The sequence below is a fragment of the Cyclopterus lumpus genome, chromosome 15, assembly GCF_009769545.1.
Source record: "Cyclopterus lumpus isolate fCycLum1 chromosome 15, fCycLum1.pri, whole genome shotgun sequence".
NCBI classification, from domain to species: Eukaryota; Metazoa; Chordata; class Actinopteri; order Perciformes; family Cyclopteridae; genus Cyclopterus; species Cyclopterus lumpus.
The window spans coordinates 11,798,407-11,816,581 of NC_046980.1; the positions used below are offsets into that span (position 1 = coordinate 11,798,407).

An 18,175-nucleotide genomic window follows, 5' to 3' on the forward strand; every position below is an offset into this window, starting at 1 on the left:
ATGTGACACTAAGTTTGTGTAACACTACACATACCATATGTTATGAGTTCTCAGCTGACGATCAACTGCAGTTTTCTTTGAGAGCTGGACTCTGAAGGTAGAATCCCCTGAGCTGAGGCCGGGGTGGCCTATTTTGAATTGACTGCAATGCATCTGAGCAGCAAGCCATCCACCAGGTGTAGAGTGTCCTTTTTGTAAAAGCCAGCCGATCATCATTGGCTTGTGGAGTTAAAGACCTGAGCGGGTTCCTCCACCACCTCTCCTCCAAGTCATACCCCTTTTCATCCAGTGGGAAATAACTGACAGGGCCCGGCTGACTGCTCACAGACAAGCTATCAGTGCTGCGAAAGTACATGCCAGCCAATTCTTGCTGTTCTGTTGACTAACAGAAGCACTGTGGTGTGTTGTGTTTACTCAATGTCATTCCAAGCCTAATTACGTCACATTTTTAGCTGCAATTATATTTTATAATATTAGGATTCCACTCACTTTTCTCGCTCTATTTCAAAGCATTTCATAAATTTTGTGTTTGTTTTTTTCTTTGCAGATACTACAGTATACATACCCTCATTCGATGGCACATCTTATTTGGAGCTGCTGCCCGTTTCATCTCTTCTGCAGCCTTCTGGCGGCAATAATAATGTCCCTGCTACTGTCAAGGACACCACTGTTATTCTCTACTTGACAGTGAAAACAAGATCTACACAAGGCACCATCCTCTACAGTGAGTACAGTCTCTTTTTAAAGCAAACATTTAAAAGAGCTGCAAGGCTGTGAAAAGCAAGTAGAGATAAAGGTTGGAATATAGGCTATTTTGTTGAATACCTTTTCTAACGTCTTTTTTTATTACGGGTGTCCTTTTGAGTGCACACGGATTATCTTTATAGCCTATAATGAAAACCATCATCTCCGATGATGATGGTTTTAGTGGCTAACATGGTGCTGCTGTGCCGTGTATGAGAGATACATGTTCATTGTGATCGCTATCTGCTATATTAGAGGTATACAGGTCATTCTATAACTATAATCTTCTATAATCCGTTGCATTTATAATTTGTATCCTTATTATTAAAGTCTGAACTAGCCTAATCTAATCTAATTCCTCTCTGGAGTGCGTACATTTGCAAAATAAGGCAAAAAAAACAACTGTGCTGGCAAGATCACACTCATGCAATGTATTGAACGTAATCCTGGTATTTGTGTGCGTGTTGACAAACAGGAAATGCTCCAATGATCCAATATGATCCAATACCAACTACTGGAGGACCAAGGAAGATACTCCTTCTATTTATATAAGGGATAGTTCAACATGTTGGGAGAGCCGTCGCTTGTTAATTGAGAAGATCGATACCACAGTTCCTATTCCTTTTTTACATTTTTTTGATTATTGTTAGTTTTAACTATGTACTGGCTCTGTGGCACTCTGAGATTATTGGATGAAGAGTGCCTTACAAATAAAATGCATTATTATTATTATTACAGTCCCTATAACAATAGTTGTAATGTTCTCATCTAACTCTTGACAAATAAATATGCACATCTTCAAAATCGTCCAACTATGTTCCACAATATCTGTAGATAAATGTCCGTTCAACAAACTGTGGGCTGAACAGATCACCTAATGTCATATTGAGTACAAATAACATTTTTGTTGTGATGTAAGCCCCTCAAAATAATAATTATAGTCTATGCTTCATAATGGTCTCTAGACATGTTATAAATAAGGGACATTTTCTTCCCCTAATGTTACTGTTATGCTTGTTGACACTGTTATTATTTCGCTCAACCTTTTCTGTTTTTGGATCACTAATAATGTAGAAATGATGCATCAGTCTGGGCCTTATCATCAGCCTCTAATTATACTTTATATACACTTAGATACACTGTATACACTTTGATTTCTTTTTTTTCATTTTTCTTTTCATTTCCACTATTATTTAAATTCTTAAATGTAATGTGTCCTGCCCCGCTATTTTATTTTATGGTGTATATATTGTAAACATGCTTCCTGCTGCTACAAACAAATTTCCCCCTGGGGATGAATATAGTACATATCTAATCCAATACTAAAAACACAATGTTGTCTCTGAGCGCTAGCAAGATGGATGATTGGCAACAGTTTTGGTACCAAAGAAAAGGCAGGAGGAAGAAAAATAAGGAAACCGCTAAATGAAATCTGAAATCAGTTCGATAACACCATGTAGCACATGATGACACAAAGGGTGAGAGAGTGGAGCAACTGCTGGTGGTGTTTATTAATTTATATTTATTATAAAACACTTGCACATATTAATATAAAATAAATCACTGGACTGATAGAAAGTCACCTCGGGACACCGGCACGCGAATATTGGGGCACAAAGATGAGTACTGTGTTTCCAAGGCTACAGGAGAAAGGCAAGAAATCACTTTTTCTTTTTTTTTTAAAGATAATTCACCAGTTTTCTCCCATGGCTGACATCTAAGATACACCTAGGTCCATTTATTTAATTATGGACATTCATCCTTTTTCAAAAATGCTTTCAACGGCAACTAAAGGTGATGTGAGAGTAGGAGAGAAGGGAAGGAAAGTACACAATGCTCTGGTGAAGGACTACGGATAACCTCGCCTTCTGTGGACAGCTGCTGTTATATTTTTCCGCTGCTGATGATCTGAGCTAATGCCTAAAAGCAAACAAAGGAATCCTCATAAGAAGGAAAGCTGGTCGGTCACGTGGGGGTCAAGGATTGGGCTGACTCTTTACTATCAACTGGGGGCTTCTACATCTACCTCTTGCCGCCTCTTTGTTCCCACACCTGGACACACGCATACAAACTCTCTTTTGTTTCAGAAGGAGATTTGGATAAGTAGGCCTGACGGCCACTGACTAGACCCTCTTAACAATAGAGCATTGTTTTGGGGGGGGAGAGGAGTCTGTAATTTTGTAGGGCTTGAGAAAGCTGAGCCATGAGAACGTAGTTCCATTTATCCAGCTTTGTGTGTATTATACATCTGTATGTATCCATATACTAAGTACCAGCCAGCTAAGAGGTGAAGCCAATACATGAATGTCTGGTTCTGCGGGTCCTCCAATGACTCAGAAAAAACACCAAACTGTGTGTTTTGGTGGACCGCAATTTTGCAGCTCCTCGCTCTAAAAACTGCAGCCAGCTTGACCTTGTGAGGTTATCGATGTTCCCTTTGTGACACCACAGCAAGGCGGGTGCAGGTCCAACACAACTGTAACCACCATGCATTGTGTGGTGATCACAGTTGATTTATTCCTCACAAACTGGGCACGGGCATCACTACGTTCATCTTGGTGTAACCTCAATCTACCCCTTATCTGTGACACTGTGTGAAGGTTTGTGGCCTTTTTACATTTACAGACCAAATAAACATTGCAGTATACCACATGCACTTTTACTCCTTTTTGATTATCTGTCTCATTTAACATCATGACAGTGTTTGGGGTTAGCAGTATGCTCACATCCAAGTGTAAAATGCCACCTCAAAAATCCCAAATGTAATCTTAGTGACAATGCATGCAATTACAAAGTCATTTTAAGTCATTAAATATAACATTTTTCTCTAACAATTGATGCTAGTACAATTTTCAGTTGTACAATACATCAGCTAGTCTCCAGTTTCTGGATTAAACAGTGTAAGCACTAGTGTAAGTTAAAAAATCAAACTTAGCCATAAAACAGTAAAACAATTGCATTCCTTGGAGTAATAATAGCTTGACTTGTCCTTCTCTGAGCTGACATTGACCTTCCATGATGGCTGCTGAGTGCCTTAGTGTCCCACCAAAGACTTAAATCTTTGTATTTCAGTAGCTATTAATTAGCCATCTCTCAAAACCTAATAGGGCTCTAAATTAGTGCTTTATATGAGTTTGGTTCACTTGAAAGGTCAGTCAGCTAAGCCTTAAATACACATAGGCAATGGTTCTATCCATTCTAAGTCAAACAGTATCTTCTCTGACGCAGGCACTTAATTAAAGACAAGTGACATGTTTCCAATTAGATGTATTTAAATGTACTAGCGTTTCTCCTTTTTGTGTGTGTGTGTGTGTGGTTGTGTTGTGTACTAGCATGTTAATCATTCCTTGGTGAATTGAGTGGTTAAAATTGTAGGAGATATTATTCAGAAATACACTACCCAGTACTTAATAATAATAATAATAATAATATTTTTCATTTGCATAAGAATGTTTTTGGAAAAACAGCACATTACTTGGACAAAAAGAATGCAGCCGTATATTTGATTGTAGTTTATTACTACTGCCTTGCGGCTGTAATTGGGTGCATTTACATTTTTATTTAAAGTGTTCATCAATTGTCCCTTTCGAACAAATACAAACTTGAAACTTTATTGAGAATAATGAAAAGTTTAAAGTAATTTTTCCTGCATATTGAAGTTTTATTTTGGAGCTTAGAATTTGGGAGATAAATGTAACTCACCAAAGAGAGATGAAGAGCATCTCGGTGGAGCTAGGCTAGAGGAAGTTCACGTTGGAAAAAATGCCTGATGTTAGTTATCAGATGTGATATGTGTCAAGTGAATTAGATTGTGCTTGATGTCAAGCTATCAAAATGGCTTCACCTGCACCGTGTCATATTGGTGTCTCATATATCCACTGCCACCCGCTATCTGGTCGCGTTGATCTCAAGTCACTGCTTGTCGAAGTCTTACTCCGTAGATTAGTTTGAAAATAATGTCTGCTGTGCCATCCATCGTCCCGAGATTGCATGTTAACTCTAAAGTAAATAAGAAAACATATTCATAATGTTAAGTTGGTCAGTTCAATTAAACCTATACTATTCTTTAATTCATCACCATATTTACAATATTTCCTTGCCGCAGCACACGTAAGCCAAGAGAGCAGACTGTGAGCCTTGTCATGAAAAGAGATGAATGTTCAGAAAGCATATATAGAGGGCGAACTGCCTTTTATCTCATAAAGCTTCCTGCCTCATAGTGCGCCATCTTTTTCACATCTGAGGAACTTAAAAGAAAAACTCCAGAGATCAAACAGACAAAGTTAATCAGAAGAGAACCAAAAGACAAGCATTGAGATGCAGAGAATCTCTTCGCCAGACCTGCTCCTTATTCTCCACTCCCTTCTTTACACCTCTCCCTGAAGCAAACATGCAAGTCTCCCTCTGGACTTCAATTGTCAGATCGAGAAAAGAAATACAAGAAGGTGGGGAGAGAGGGGGAGGGAGAGCAAGAGGGAGAACAGGTGACAGGCACTGACAAAAGGACCAACGCTCTGTTAGGCTCGGTGCAGAGTAGCAGGGCCGTGGGGACAGCAGGGAACAATATCCTACAGAAGAAGAATAGCTAAATAAATGATGGGGCAACATTGAAATCTATGGGAAATAAATAATAGCTGTCAAGGAATGACTTATGGTGCTTAATAGGAACAACTGCTTTGAAAAGACTCACTGTTGCAGAAAGAAGTTGCGTATGTGATTTTTGTTGCTGCTGCATTCATTAAGTCTCAACTGTATCGGTAGTCGAGCAATAATAATGATCGATGATTATATGTCAAGAATCAGTCTCTGGTGGTCATATGTATCCAGTTCAACACAACATTTGATGCATGTTTCCATTATGTTTTCAAGCTTTCCTGAAAAAGCTCTCACATCTGAAAAATGTTTTGAAAGAAATCTCTCTAACAACAAACAACAAACAGAAAAAATGATTCAGTCAAAAATAATAGTTTGAGACAAGGAAGTCAAAGTTGGTGTACAAAGCTGTGTTTCTTTGAATACACAGCAATTACCAGACATGCCACAAACTAAAGACAAACAAAATATTAGATTTTCCCTACTTGTGCCATCTTATGGTATTATATTTACCAGTCAAATACAGGGTTTAAAAATGTATGCTCTGAAGCTGTTTGCCACAGACTATTTAGTGATGATGTTGTACTGCACTTCATTATACTGCATGTATGTTCTGTCTGTCTATAAGGAGGACAAAAGAAACACCTTTCAATATCTTGAAAGTGAATCTTTAAAAGCCAAAAAACAAGAATTGATTTCATAGAAAAAAACATGAACAAAGGGAAGGAAATAGTGTTTATTTGCACTTGGGTAGGAATTGGCACTATTCAACTAGTTACACCTGGCCAACTTAAATAGTTTTTGTTGTTGTTTTTTTTAGACAACAACACTACTTTATTAGGTATAAGGAAAAATATACATAGTCTACAGTAGGTTACATATATGGGTACACTATCTAAAAAGTTTCAATAGCATGTTGTCCACTACAACACCATCTTTTTTTTTATATCAAAAGCAGCATTTACAAAAACAATGCTCATCAATGTTTTTGTATGTGATCTAAACCATTGAGCATATTTAATGCTCTGTTAGAGAATTCCAGCAGGCAGAAGCAAAACTATAAGCAGATTTGTCAGCTTCTAATAACCCTGGGGGGGGGAAGGGGTCTGTACCTGATGTCCTAATAATGACATGCATGTCGGTGATGTACTGTGGGGCCACAGACAAGAGGTTACATGTTATAATCAGTTTGAAAATTAACAGCAAGCGAATACTGAGATCTTAGGACTGTGAGATCTTAGGACTGTGAGATCTGATCAAAGTATGTCTTTCTTGTGAAGGCATTTTGAATAAGCTGGAATCAGTGTCTTGCATAGTTAACCAACGAGAGGGATTTATTTTATTGGCCTTTGACAAGAACCCTGTGATGTAATGTTTTTTTTTTTAACATAGAACAGTTTTGATAATGTTGTAAACATGACTCGGCATTACATTTTTGAAATTGTTTTTAAGAACTTGATTCATTAATAACAAGTATGCGTGTGTACTTGTTCAGTTGCAGGGACATTTTGGACATCCATTTTTTATTACTCCAATCTTTATTGTGTTACTATGATAACAAATGTGTGTCTGAATGATGTGACCTGCTGGGAGCATATTCCAACTGAAAAGCAGGAGACCATAAATTGATCCCTGGGGAATTTCGCACACAAAGTCAACCTTTACTTCAAGTAAGATGCAATCTAACCAAATGCTGCAGGAAAAATAAATAAGTTTAGAAAATATATTTTCACTTCACAGCGACTCTGAGTACCTTCTTTCTTCCTGTTGCTGCTATTTTGTGACAGAGTAGAAGTCCTTCCCTTCCACAGAATAAGCGTGAGGAAACAGTGGATTATCTGAGCAAGATAATTTCTCCTGTGGTCCATTCGGCAACAGCGGTTAGTAATATGGCTCTGTGAAGTGCATCCCTGTTGAGTCGTAGGACAGGGAAGACCTCCAAGTCAGCTTTAAAAAAATGCATTATCAGAGTGCAGCGTATTAAGCTAAGCAAAGCCTCCCTCTGAAAAAGAGACAGGGGTTTTCTGGATGCCCTTGTTGCCTTGTTGCCCTGGAGGAATTGTTCAGAGCTCCCATATCGGCTGCAATACAGCCCTGAAACAACAAGCAGAGCATTTGCGCCCTTTTCCTGGAGTCCTCCAGCCATGCCATTACTTCATGTAAGATGCCACACACACATTGTGAAGGCTTTCTCTGCAGCCCACACACCGATGTCCAAGCCCAGCGATCCACACCAGCCTACCCTCTTACTGAAGCATGGCTCAATTGTCATTGTGAAATCCAAGGGGTCAATGTTGCTCCTACTCGGTAGCTCTCACTACATTTTTGGCTCCCTGTCAATGTCTCTAATCCAGCTGTGAAATGTGTCTTACTAAAAAACCCTGAAACATTTGAAGTGTCTTTCGCAGGGCAGTATTGCTGTTCTGTCCTCTGATCTACAACCATGTCTTGCCGGACAGTGGCACAAGGGTTGCAAGCTCTCTCTATTGTCTCTGTCTCCTTTACATAGCTGCACTCTTATGTTGCTTGTCTTCTCATATCTTCTGTGACAGACGGGAGGGACTGATGTGCACCCTCTCTCTACCTCACTCCTGAAGACCCGTGTAGCCCATGTGGAAGGATTAATGATGCTGCTGTCTGTTGCTCCTCCTCTGCACACTTGCAAGAGACTGCGAAATTGGTGATATACTGTACTGGAGTCTGACAAGTGGCATATCTAATAATGCAAGCAGCACCTGCTGACCACCCTCTTGGTCGCCAGGCAGGATCAGACCTACCTGTCATTCATGGTGGAAGGAACTGCTGTTTGGCGGAAAGCCTCTTGCTTTATACCTTTCACCTCCCTTGTGGGATGCAAGAAACTTTAATGACAAGAACAGCATCTCACAGTTACCATAACACCCTATTGGAACAACTCTATTTAAGTGGACAGAAGTGAATCTTTCCTTTTTGAGGTAGACAATTAACATCCTTCTGCTAACCCAAGACAGTCCATACTTGAAGATATCTGCATAAATGCCACAGCCATGAACGCTTGTAAAAAGATGTTCCTCAATGGGGAGTCTGACAAAGTGGATGGTTAGTATCCATAGACGTTTCTGAAGAGCCAAAGAGGGTGGCCCAGGCCTTCAATATCTTGTCAGTGATGACTCGGCCTAATTCAAAAATGTAAGAGGAGAACATATTTATGGAGGTATGCTTGGGATAGCTAAAACGCTAGGCGATATGCTACTCTGTGCTGCTAGCCAGCTAACCCTGTGGTCTGTGATTGCCGGATGTTAATGTATAAATTACATAATACTAACCTTAGAAGTTCACTTTCCGAAGAAATTGGAGCATATACTTTATTGCATATACACAATAAATTGTACAATCCCACGCAATCCCATCAGATCCTTCAATCTGTGCACCATCAAGCACACGCTTCCTCTTTTCTTCTTGCCACAGTCCTCTGATCTGTGCGGTTCTGTCGGATTGCTTTTGAAGAAAAGAAAAGTCATGGTTGAATGCCACTGTCCATCCATGATTTAGAAGTTTCATGGACATTACAGTTACTTACATCCCGTTGAAAACTGAGCTCATCATCCAACGCTTCCACATTAGCCATCGGTTAGCTGCACAGCAAGCCATGTTATGTGTCTGATATTGGCATGAAACATTCTGTAAAGGGCACCAATGTGGACTTCAGTTACTTGAATTAGCTGAGGTGACACCTAGCAGACAGCTAGCGGCTGGTAGACTTATGGCACCCACCTGTAATTTACCCATCTGTCATTCATAGTCTGGGGCAGTTTGGTGTTATTTAATTACTCTTTATAGTGAGGAAGCCTTGCACTCTGTGTTCCCTGTTTGTCTACTAGTGTATTATGTGGAGTTCACAACAATGTGACTGCGGTCTTGGTAAACTCCTGTCCTAACAGTCATACCCTTTTGCTGTGCAGTGTCATTTGTTGGTAAGCAAGAAAACCTTTCTCTTGGTTTTTAATTTTATTGATCACGACAAGTATGGTCCTGTGGTCAACACTGATATTATTCAGGTTCTACTATTTGGGTATGTCTAGGTTCCTTTGAGTTACACTTGCTCATTTTAGTACAACATAGCATGTATGTTTGCTGCTTAGTTGGACAGATGGATTGAGATTCAGCACAATATAGTTACTTACCACTATGCTTATGTCAAACAATTTTCTCTTCCGAACCATGTCTCCAATCATCATCTTGTTGAAACATTTTTTATTTAATTTTGCACACACCGAGGGGACTCATTTTCTCTGTTCAGTATCTTGAGAGTACCCCCTGAAGTAATTTCATATTTTTGTTGCCAAAATGTATTGAATTTGCCACTACGGAAACAGAGTCATCATTAAACAATTTTCTTACCATTTCAGCTCAGCAGGAGAACTTTGGGGATCAGTTCCTTCATGTGTTCCTTCAAGATGGAAGCCCTGTTGCTGAACTTGGATGTGGTGGCAGTCATGTTGTGAATGCAGCTACAGGCCAGATCATTAATAATGACAGATGGACATCAATCACAATTCGGTATGATATGTCGCCTACTTTCCTCTCTATTGTCTAATATTGTCTTAAAAATACTTTTTTGTAATCAAGTTTGAACATGGTATCTATGTTATTAACCATGATTTTTACTTTTTGCCTTGTTTTCATAGATCAGGATGTTATTATGTAGGATGTGGAGAAGTATAAAGTGTAAATTAAGTAAAGAATGCAAGTGAATCTTTAAAAGCTGAAAAACAAGAATTGATTTAATAGAAAAACATGAACAACAGTGTCTATTTGCACACAGCAGCTATTCAGCCAGATTCACCTGGCCAAGTTGAATATGCAACTTAATTTAGCAATAGTTAGCTTTTTTAATCTGAATTTTAAGCACCAAAACTACTTTATTAGGAAAAATATACATAGTCTACAGTAGGTTATATATGTGGGTACACTATCTAAAAAGTATTGTTGGATTCTGACCTGAAAGATACAATGTGTATAGGGCGCACGTTCACCAATTATATACTTTTAAAAGTGTGCAGCGCTCATTGCTTCCCACTTTCATTTTGTTCAACGGGATCACAAAACAAGGTTACATGTCATGGTGTCTTTGATAATATCCTTGTGAAAGCTTGTCCGTCCAGAAGCTCTCATCATCAGTCTTGATCAGCAAATTAATTATATGGTAATACAGTGCAATGAAAGCTCACTACATCAGACATTTCCCAACTGTAATGTCCTGGTTCCTTCTGAACCTCTGGCGATGGGGGGGATTGGTGGTGGGATACGCTTTCATTGGAAAAAACGTGATTAAGTGCTCTCTCGTTTAGTTGTTGCATGCTGGTGCCCCACCATGTGCAGCTGGTACCCTTTTTATATTTTGCATCGCTGCCCCTCAGACAGCCTGAGTACGTCACTTACCTCCAGAAAAGTGCAGGCCCTGACCTGTGCCAAGAAGTCACAACAACAAAGAAAGTTGTCAAGTGTGTCGGCCAAAAATGTGTCCTTAAGAAAATGATACACAGAAATAGCAATCGTATATTCAGCGATTCTGAAACTTATTTCAATATTTTGAACAAACATTGCGATATAGATTGTCACTTTTATTTTACCTTATTATAGTTATATATTAGAGTTCCAATCGTGCACAAATAAATAAGCAAGCATTCTGCCTTGTTTAAGTCAGCACAAACAAATAGTGTTATGCTGAATAAAAACTATAGCTCACTGTATGTCAGACTGTGAATATATCACCTAACTACATTTTTATTTTTAAGAATATCTGTAACCATCCATGGCACCTTGTAGATCACTTGCAGACAGTTCACAGACAAATGTAGGATCATTAACCTTTGATATTCAGTCTGCTGTGGAAAGTGGCCATTTCAGCAAATGGTTGTAGGACGTTTACCGTAAGTGAAAGAGATCCTCTCATCTTGACTGAAACAGTAGACACACTTTACACCTTCTAAATGACCCAGTCTTTTTCTTCTACTTATTTCAAAATGATTATGATCTAGTATGGTGCAATACTTCACTGAAATAAAAAGATATTTCTGCAGGATGAGGCCTTGTTAGGCATACATAGATCAATGAGCCCCATCAATGGATCATGACTATTCAAATTGAATATCTAAAATACAATGCACACCTGCACACTTCAACACAGCATTCAAATGACTTTTAAATGATATTCAGCAGTCCAATTATTAAATATTAATTTATGGTACCCTTTTAAAAAACTAGTTCTCATTAGAAAGCTTAGATTTAACCTTGTTTAAACGATGAGAAAATACGCAATTAAATATTTAAGCACATTAGAGAATTTAGTAAATTCTTGTATTTAACCCTGCTTTCACTGAGAATATTTTACATTTTGCTTGTCAAAGCAATACATAGAAATGATGTCCGTATCCAAATCAATGTGTCCAACTAATAGTGTTTTCTTTTTTCGTTTTTTTTGGAAAACAGTTGACTTCTCAGCATTCGGCAACACATTTGGTACCAAATGTTAAACCTGATCCACATGCATTTGCACTACTTGCTTGTCTCATCCAAATGGGTCTGATCACAATGCTTTCCCATGCACAGCTTATCCTCTGTCTCCATACACAGGCTTACAGCCAGTGGGAGAAATGAGAGAGGGCCTGGTGCTGAGCTCTGCCTCTATTTATTCTTGATCGGTTCAGCAATTCTATTCATATGCAAATAAGGCATGACATCATCTAGTCATGTTTGAGCAGTGAATACCTTCTTTCCTGGATGATGGTTGGCAACACTGAATACAGCTGCTTCAACTTGCCATCAGCATCTATGCAGTGAAGGGCAGTAGTTGTATTTAACTGGAAATAATCCAAGCAACAATGACCACACAGGGAAAATGCAAATTGCCTGATATCATCGTAACACAGACTCAACACCATCTTTTTTTTCTAATGTTTTGCCTCTTCCACATCTCAACACACTCTTATTTTCAACCCACCAATCTTATTGTCATCTTAAGCACTGTTCTGATCACAGCAGAAAGGGAAAAGAATTTGCCTTTTGATTTAATTTTAGACAAGGAAGAAGTGGTATGACACCTCCGTTCAACATTGCACTGTACCATGAAATATGCGGTTTGCTTTCTTGATATTGTGACATGCTCCGCGTCAATGCACTGAAGTTTTTATTATGATCTTATTGCTTGTAAGTACAAAACAACATGCTAAACAATGTGGGAAGTTATTTTAAATTACATTAAAAGCCCCCTCATGGGTGGTCTACACAGCTGTGGCTGCACCTTAAATGTTTTAGCTCTACATTGTGTCCGCTCCAATATCGACGCAATTTAGCTAATGTATGTCTATATATTTAAAATATATACAGTATATCCCTAACATCAGCATGAAACCCTGTAAAGGAATGTCAGGCTTTCTTGACTCTATTCCCAGTTCTCTCTAAGCCACTGAGCTGTTCAATGGTTTTACACCACATCCATTTCACAAATCATCCCCAACAAAGACATTGTGAATATTTGATCAAGAGTTTATCAGCCTGTTCTGACAGTAAACATAACTCAATGGATCACATTTTCCTTTCTAGAGCAAGATTGCACTAACATGACCAGAACAATCCATACCAACTGCCATATAGAGTATGTGAAACATACAGGGTTGAACTTTCTTGAAAATGAGCATATTAAAGCTTATATTTATGTAGGTGCTCTATCAATAGCTGTGTAGATTTTCTGAATGTAATGATGTTACGTTGCATTGTTTTTTTCCAGTGGAAATGTATAGTAGACAGACAGATTGATAGTAGATGTGAAATGCTCAAAACACAACAGCAACTTACTAAAGTATGTTTTCTGTTTCTTGAAACATTAAATCTTGTGTTTTTACAATTAAATCTACTACCTATTTGTAGCCCTCCATTATCAACTGTTTCAGCAAGACAAAAAGCCACTACCAAAATACCCTGTGCTGCCATATCATTTCATAAAGGGCAGTGTGCAGGGAGGGGCTGTGTAATTTTTCATTTGGGGAGGACATGTTTGTGGTTTGGCCCTCGATGGACTGGCGGCCTGTCCAGGGTGTCCCCTGCCTTCGCCCTATGTCAGCTGGGATAGGCTCCAGCGCCCCCGCGACCCTAATGAGGATTAAGCGGTATTGAAAATGGATGGATGGGATGTTTGTGGTTTGCTTGTCTTTTGATGTCGGAAAGTTTTCCTTTGGGGATGTCTGGGGCAATTCTTCTACGATTAAAGTTTAGGAGTGGCAGACTCCTATCGCTCGCCTGGTCCTTTGCAAGGCTGGTTACATTATTGGTTGAATCCCATAGTGCTTAGCATTCACTGTTGGAGTAATCTTCTTTCTCACACAGTCAAAGATCAACGATGATGACACACAGAATTCTGCGGCATCACATTTCTTCCCTTGTCACAAGTGAACTCAGAGTCCCAGGCAGATATGATTATTCAAATGCATGCCACTTTTGCGGGTGCTTTTTTTCTGCAGTCAGAGGAATGGGAGTAGTATGGTTCTGACATGCTTGGAGTTCTAGAGAATATATGTCTAAAAACTCATAGGTTTTGATGTTTATGTCAGTGTAGACCATCATGTTATTTCTATAAAAAAAAACATCAGTAGGAGTCTTGCATAAATACTTGGCCATCACATCTGCACATTTCTCACAGTTCTTTGAACTTCTTTGTTGGATACTGTTGAAATGTCAACGTAATGCTTGATCACAAAAAGTAAAGGCACCAGAATACCTTGCCTGTATGCTTATTTGGTGATTGGATAGAGTATTGTTGCATGTCATTTTATAATTCAGACTAACATTACTTCTTGCCTAACTTATGTGTGATACATTTATTCAGAATGCTCCAACCTAACGTGGCTTGCACCATCAACCTTTTTCAACAACAGGGCACTGCAGTAATACATGAAAAGAATATATGAGAAATGTGTTATATCATTTTATTTTGTAAATGCACTAGATAGACCTAACATTAATTCATATTTTAATTACGTAATCTAACGTGAATGCAAGGAATGTATGTTTATCTTTCTGTGTGAATATCTCGAGAACCACTCATCCGATCTACTTCAAACTTAATGGGTGTTTATGACTGGGGGACAACATGGAGTGCTTTTTCAAATTCGGTGCAATTTAGACCTGTTCAAATGAATGGAGTTTGAATACAAAATTAATCAGCCCTCTGTGTATCAGCAGCCTCCTCAGGACTCTGCAGTCCAACATGTGGTCTGCAGGGGGCAGACAGCGGCTCATTGCTTTCACTTCTGCTGCTGGATCATAGATATATATAGCTATGAATGGGGAATAATGTTACAACAAAACTCTTCTTCACTTCCCTGGGGACAACGAGCCCGAGAACAAACTGCTCTTAACTGCATCTCTTTATTAGCATCCCCAGGCATGCACGTTGCTCAAACAATGCCAACTTCCCCTCAAGTTGCCATGCCTCACCTATATAAGTTCTTACACAAGGCTTCCTATTGTCATCAATCAAGCATGCTATGAACATCTATGTGCCAACATACATCTATAACAAATACCACATCTCTTTCGACAGAACGAAGGGTAGACTGCCTTTGTCTCCTCAGACCTTAGAAGATTATTCTGCCTCTTTTGTTGAAAGGTCTGTTCCTATCTAAATCAGGAAGAACATTGTTAACATTGCCACTTCTATGGTTATTTAACCAAACATAGTTCAGCATTTACAACTCTTTATATTTTCACAAGTGCTTCAAACTACACTTTTAGAAACATGAACATAGGCTGGATTTATTTTCTTTAAACAGTACCCTACATAACTTTACTTTACACATATACTTTTTCTTTTTCAATTACCAGTTCACAGGTTAGGCCTATAAGGTGTTTAACAATGATCTGAGTATAGGAGTCTCTGAAGGTGTCACTTGCGGTACTTGAGTATAGGAGTCTCTGAAGGTGTCACTTGCGGTACCACAGCAGGTGACACAGGAGTCTGATCAGCAGTTGGCTCTAGGGTTCGTTACTGTGATGGAGAACCTCCGTCTCGTGCAGACGTGTGTAGAGGTATCAGGTGCTGGCGATTGGTGTAGTTCTGAAGCACAGTTCCAGATAACTTTGTATCCATTACCCAAACCCGTTCTCCTGGTGACAAGACCCTCAGAGTTTTGACACAGTGACTCCCAATGCAGTTTTTAGAATCTGATGTCCCCTTCTCCTTTTTCTTCCAAGCAAACTTGACGCTGTCAGGCAGTGCTGAGAAATCCCAACATATCTTTAGAAATAATCAACGTCAAGCTGATAAGATTTGCTTCCCAGGACAAACAGGTCCACCCCAAACCTTTGCAATGGTCTTTCAGGGCGTTCTGATGTCATGAGTGGCTCCTTGTGATTTTGTCTCACTTTTATGCATGTCTTTCACAGGAGGACTAGAAAGGGCTTCCCTCATTGTTTCAAATACTGTTGCCTGGTCCACATCCCAGACTCAGCAATTTGTCTTTGAAAGAAGGTTGTGCAGTGCCTTGTCTTTATCTGCCAGCTGGGGAATGAACTTTCCAAGCTCATTGACCATCCCGAGAAAGCTCCTCAACTCACCAACGTCTGTGGGAATGCCTTCATCTCCATCATGGCCTCCGTCTTCCTTGGATCTGGGCGGTTGCGTACGGCAGTAATGATGTGACCCAAGAAGACCACTTCGCTCTTGGAGAGTTTGCACTTGTCCACATTTAGGGGCATGCTTTTCCTTTTTTTTTTCCACAGCATGGAGCCAAGCGTCATGCTCTCCTTGATCCCGCCCCCCACACCAATATATCATGTGACAGACCAAGCCTTCTAGCTCCTCTGTGACATCAGCCATCATACACTGGAAATGCTCAGGTGCTGAGGCAATGTGTTGTAACAACTAAAGTGAAACCGCCGAAAGTGTGTAATGCATGTTGTGTACTTGGCTGATTCCTCAGTAAGTGGAACCTGCCAAAACCCCATGTTGGCATCCACTGAATAGTGTTGCTCCGGCTAGCGTTCCAAGGCTCTGTTTCACTGATGGCAAAATGTACTTTTGACAGAACACACACTCATTCAAATCGGTCATGTCCACACACAAACGTACCTTTTCACCATCTTTCTTGGGCACAACCACTATGCCAGCGCACCAACTAGTTGGCTCTTCCATAAGGCTGATGAAGCAAAGAAAATGGCATGGCCCCCTGTTTAAGCTTGATGGCATATGTTTGTTGTACCTCACCTAGGCCACTGCGTAGCTTGGGGGTAGCTTGGCTTGAGGGTCGTCATGTCTATGCTGTCAACACAAATGAGTAAGCCAAGGGCTACAATGGCTGGCAACTCGAGCAAGGGCTTGCCCAAGTTTTTGACCACATAGATCTTCACCACAGTTTGGATCCTATCATCAGTAGCAGTCTTGTAAAGCCCAACACATCTAGAGGAATCCATCCTGTACCAAGCAAAGGCGTCTCTGCTTTCTGCAGTACAGGCTGCTGTGCTTTAGGGAAAAAATGCTGTTAAAAACTGACTGTGACACAACAGTGACATCCGCTCCGGTATCTATTTGAAAGTGAAAGTTTAGTCCATGGATCAGCGTCATATGTCACACAGCCAAGAAAGAAACGTTCTTCCTCAATACCAAAGACGGCTTTACCAGCCAGGCACATGCTGGTCGTGACCTTTTATCCACAGGAACTGCATACTTAGCAGGGCACTAGTGTTTAGGATGGGGCATACCACCACATTTGTAACACTGTGAGCTTTTTGGACTTTTGCTAGAAGAGCAGTGTGGCTTTGAGCTATTATTTCAGAATGTGTTGAATTTAGGCTTTTCCTTTAGCTGTCTGCCTTTAAACACTCTTCACTGAGCTGATATCCATCTGTTTTGCACTACTGGCATCACTCTTTAGTGTGTTTTGATCTCTTCTGTTTTGTCTTGCCATGTTGATGGTTTGTTCAGGTCTAGATATTTTACCATTTGCATGCGTTCCAAGAGCGATGTGTCCACCATCCCTACCACAATCTGGTCTCTGATAAGCTCGTCGTGCCACGCCCCATAATTGCAATGCTCACCCAATGCATACAGGGCAGTGACGCATGCATAAACAGTCTTGTTTGCTTCTTGCTTGCTCATAGTAAAACGTGCACGTTCTTTTTTTCACAACAAAGAACGACTGAAAACTATCCCTCATGTTAGTGCATTGCCGCTGGTCTGCATCACTGAGCTTCAAGCCTCTCAGGACATCATCAGCTCCGTCTCCAATACAATAGATCAAAGTATTCACCTGATTCTCTTCAGAGCTTGCCGTTAGGTTGCTTGTTGGCAGAATCTCTCGAATCTAAGGATCCATTTTGACCACTCATGCAGTTTGGAAAAGGGCTCCAGCGACTGTATTCTAAACATAGCGATGGGTGCGTTAGCCATTCTGCTAGTGTAGGGTTAACCTTTGTTCAAGTTGAAGCTTTCAATTCTATGATGGTTTAATGAATCATCTCTTGCATCATAATTTTCAAATCTGAATCTGCAACAAAACCAGTAACATTTCTCTGTCCGGTATTAGGATAGGTATCGTTAGGATTTTATTGATACTAGTACCATTATTGATACTGCCTATAGGTTTAGTTCCTTATTGATACTCTTATCGGTTCTTTTTAAATATTTTGTGTGGAGAAAAAAAAGACAATTAAAATAGAATCAACCCTGCTTTATTATTCATATTCAAACAAATAGTCCTGCTTGAACGGCAACAGCAGAAATGTTTAAATAACTCACTATTGTTGACAATACTATTTCAATGCCAACAACAAATGTACATTTGAGAACATTCCTACAGGAAGG

General features: G+C 39.7%; 1 protein-coding gene across 1 annotated transcript in view; it reads left to right on the forward strand.

Moving 5' to 3' along the window:
* The window catches only part of eys (eyes shut homolog), a 146,350-nt gene that overhangs the window by 98,624 nt on the left and 29,551 nt on the right, over nt 1-18,175 (forward strand). Inside the window, exons 39-40 of the mRNA XM_034551233.1 lie at nt 548-724; nt 9,726-9,876. Coding sequence (XP_034407124.1) covers nt 548-724; nt 9,726-9,876 — 328 coding nt within the window. The remainder of the gene's footprint in view (nt 1-547; nt 725-9,725; nt 9,877-18,175) is intronic.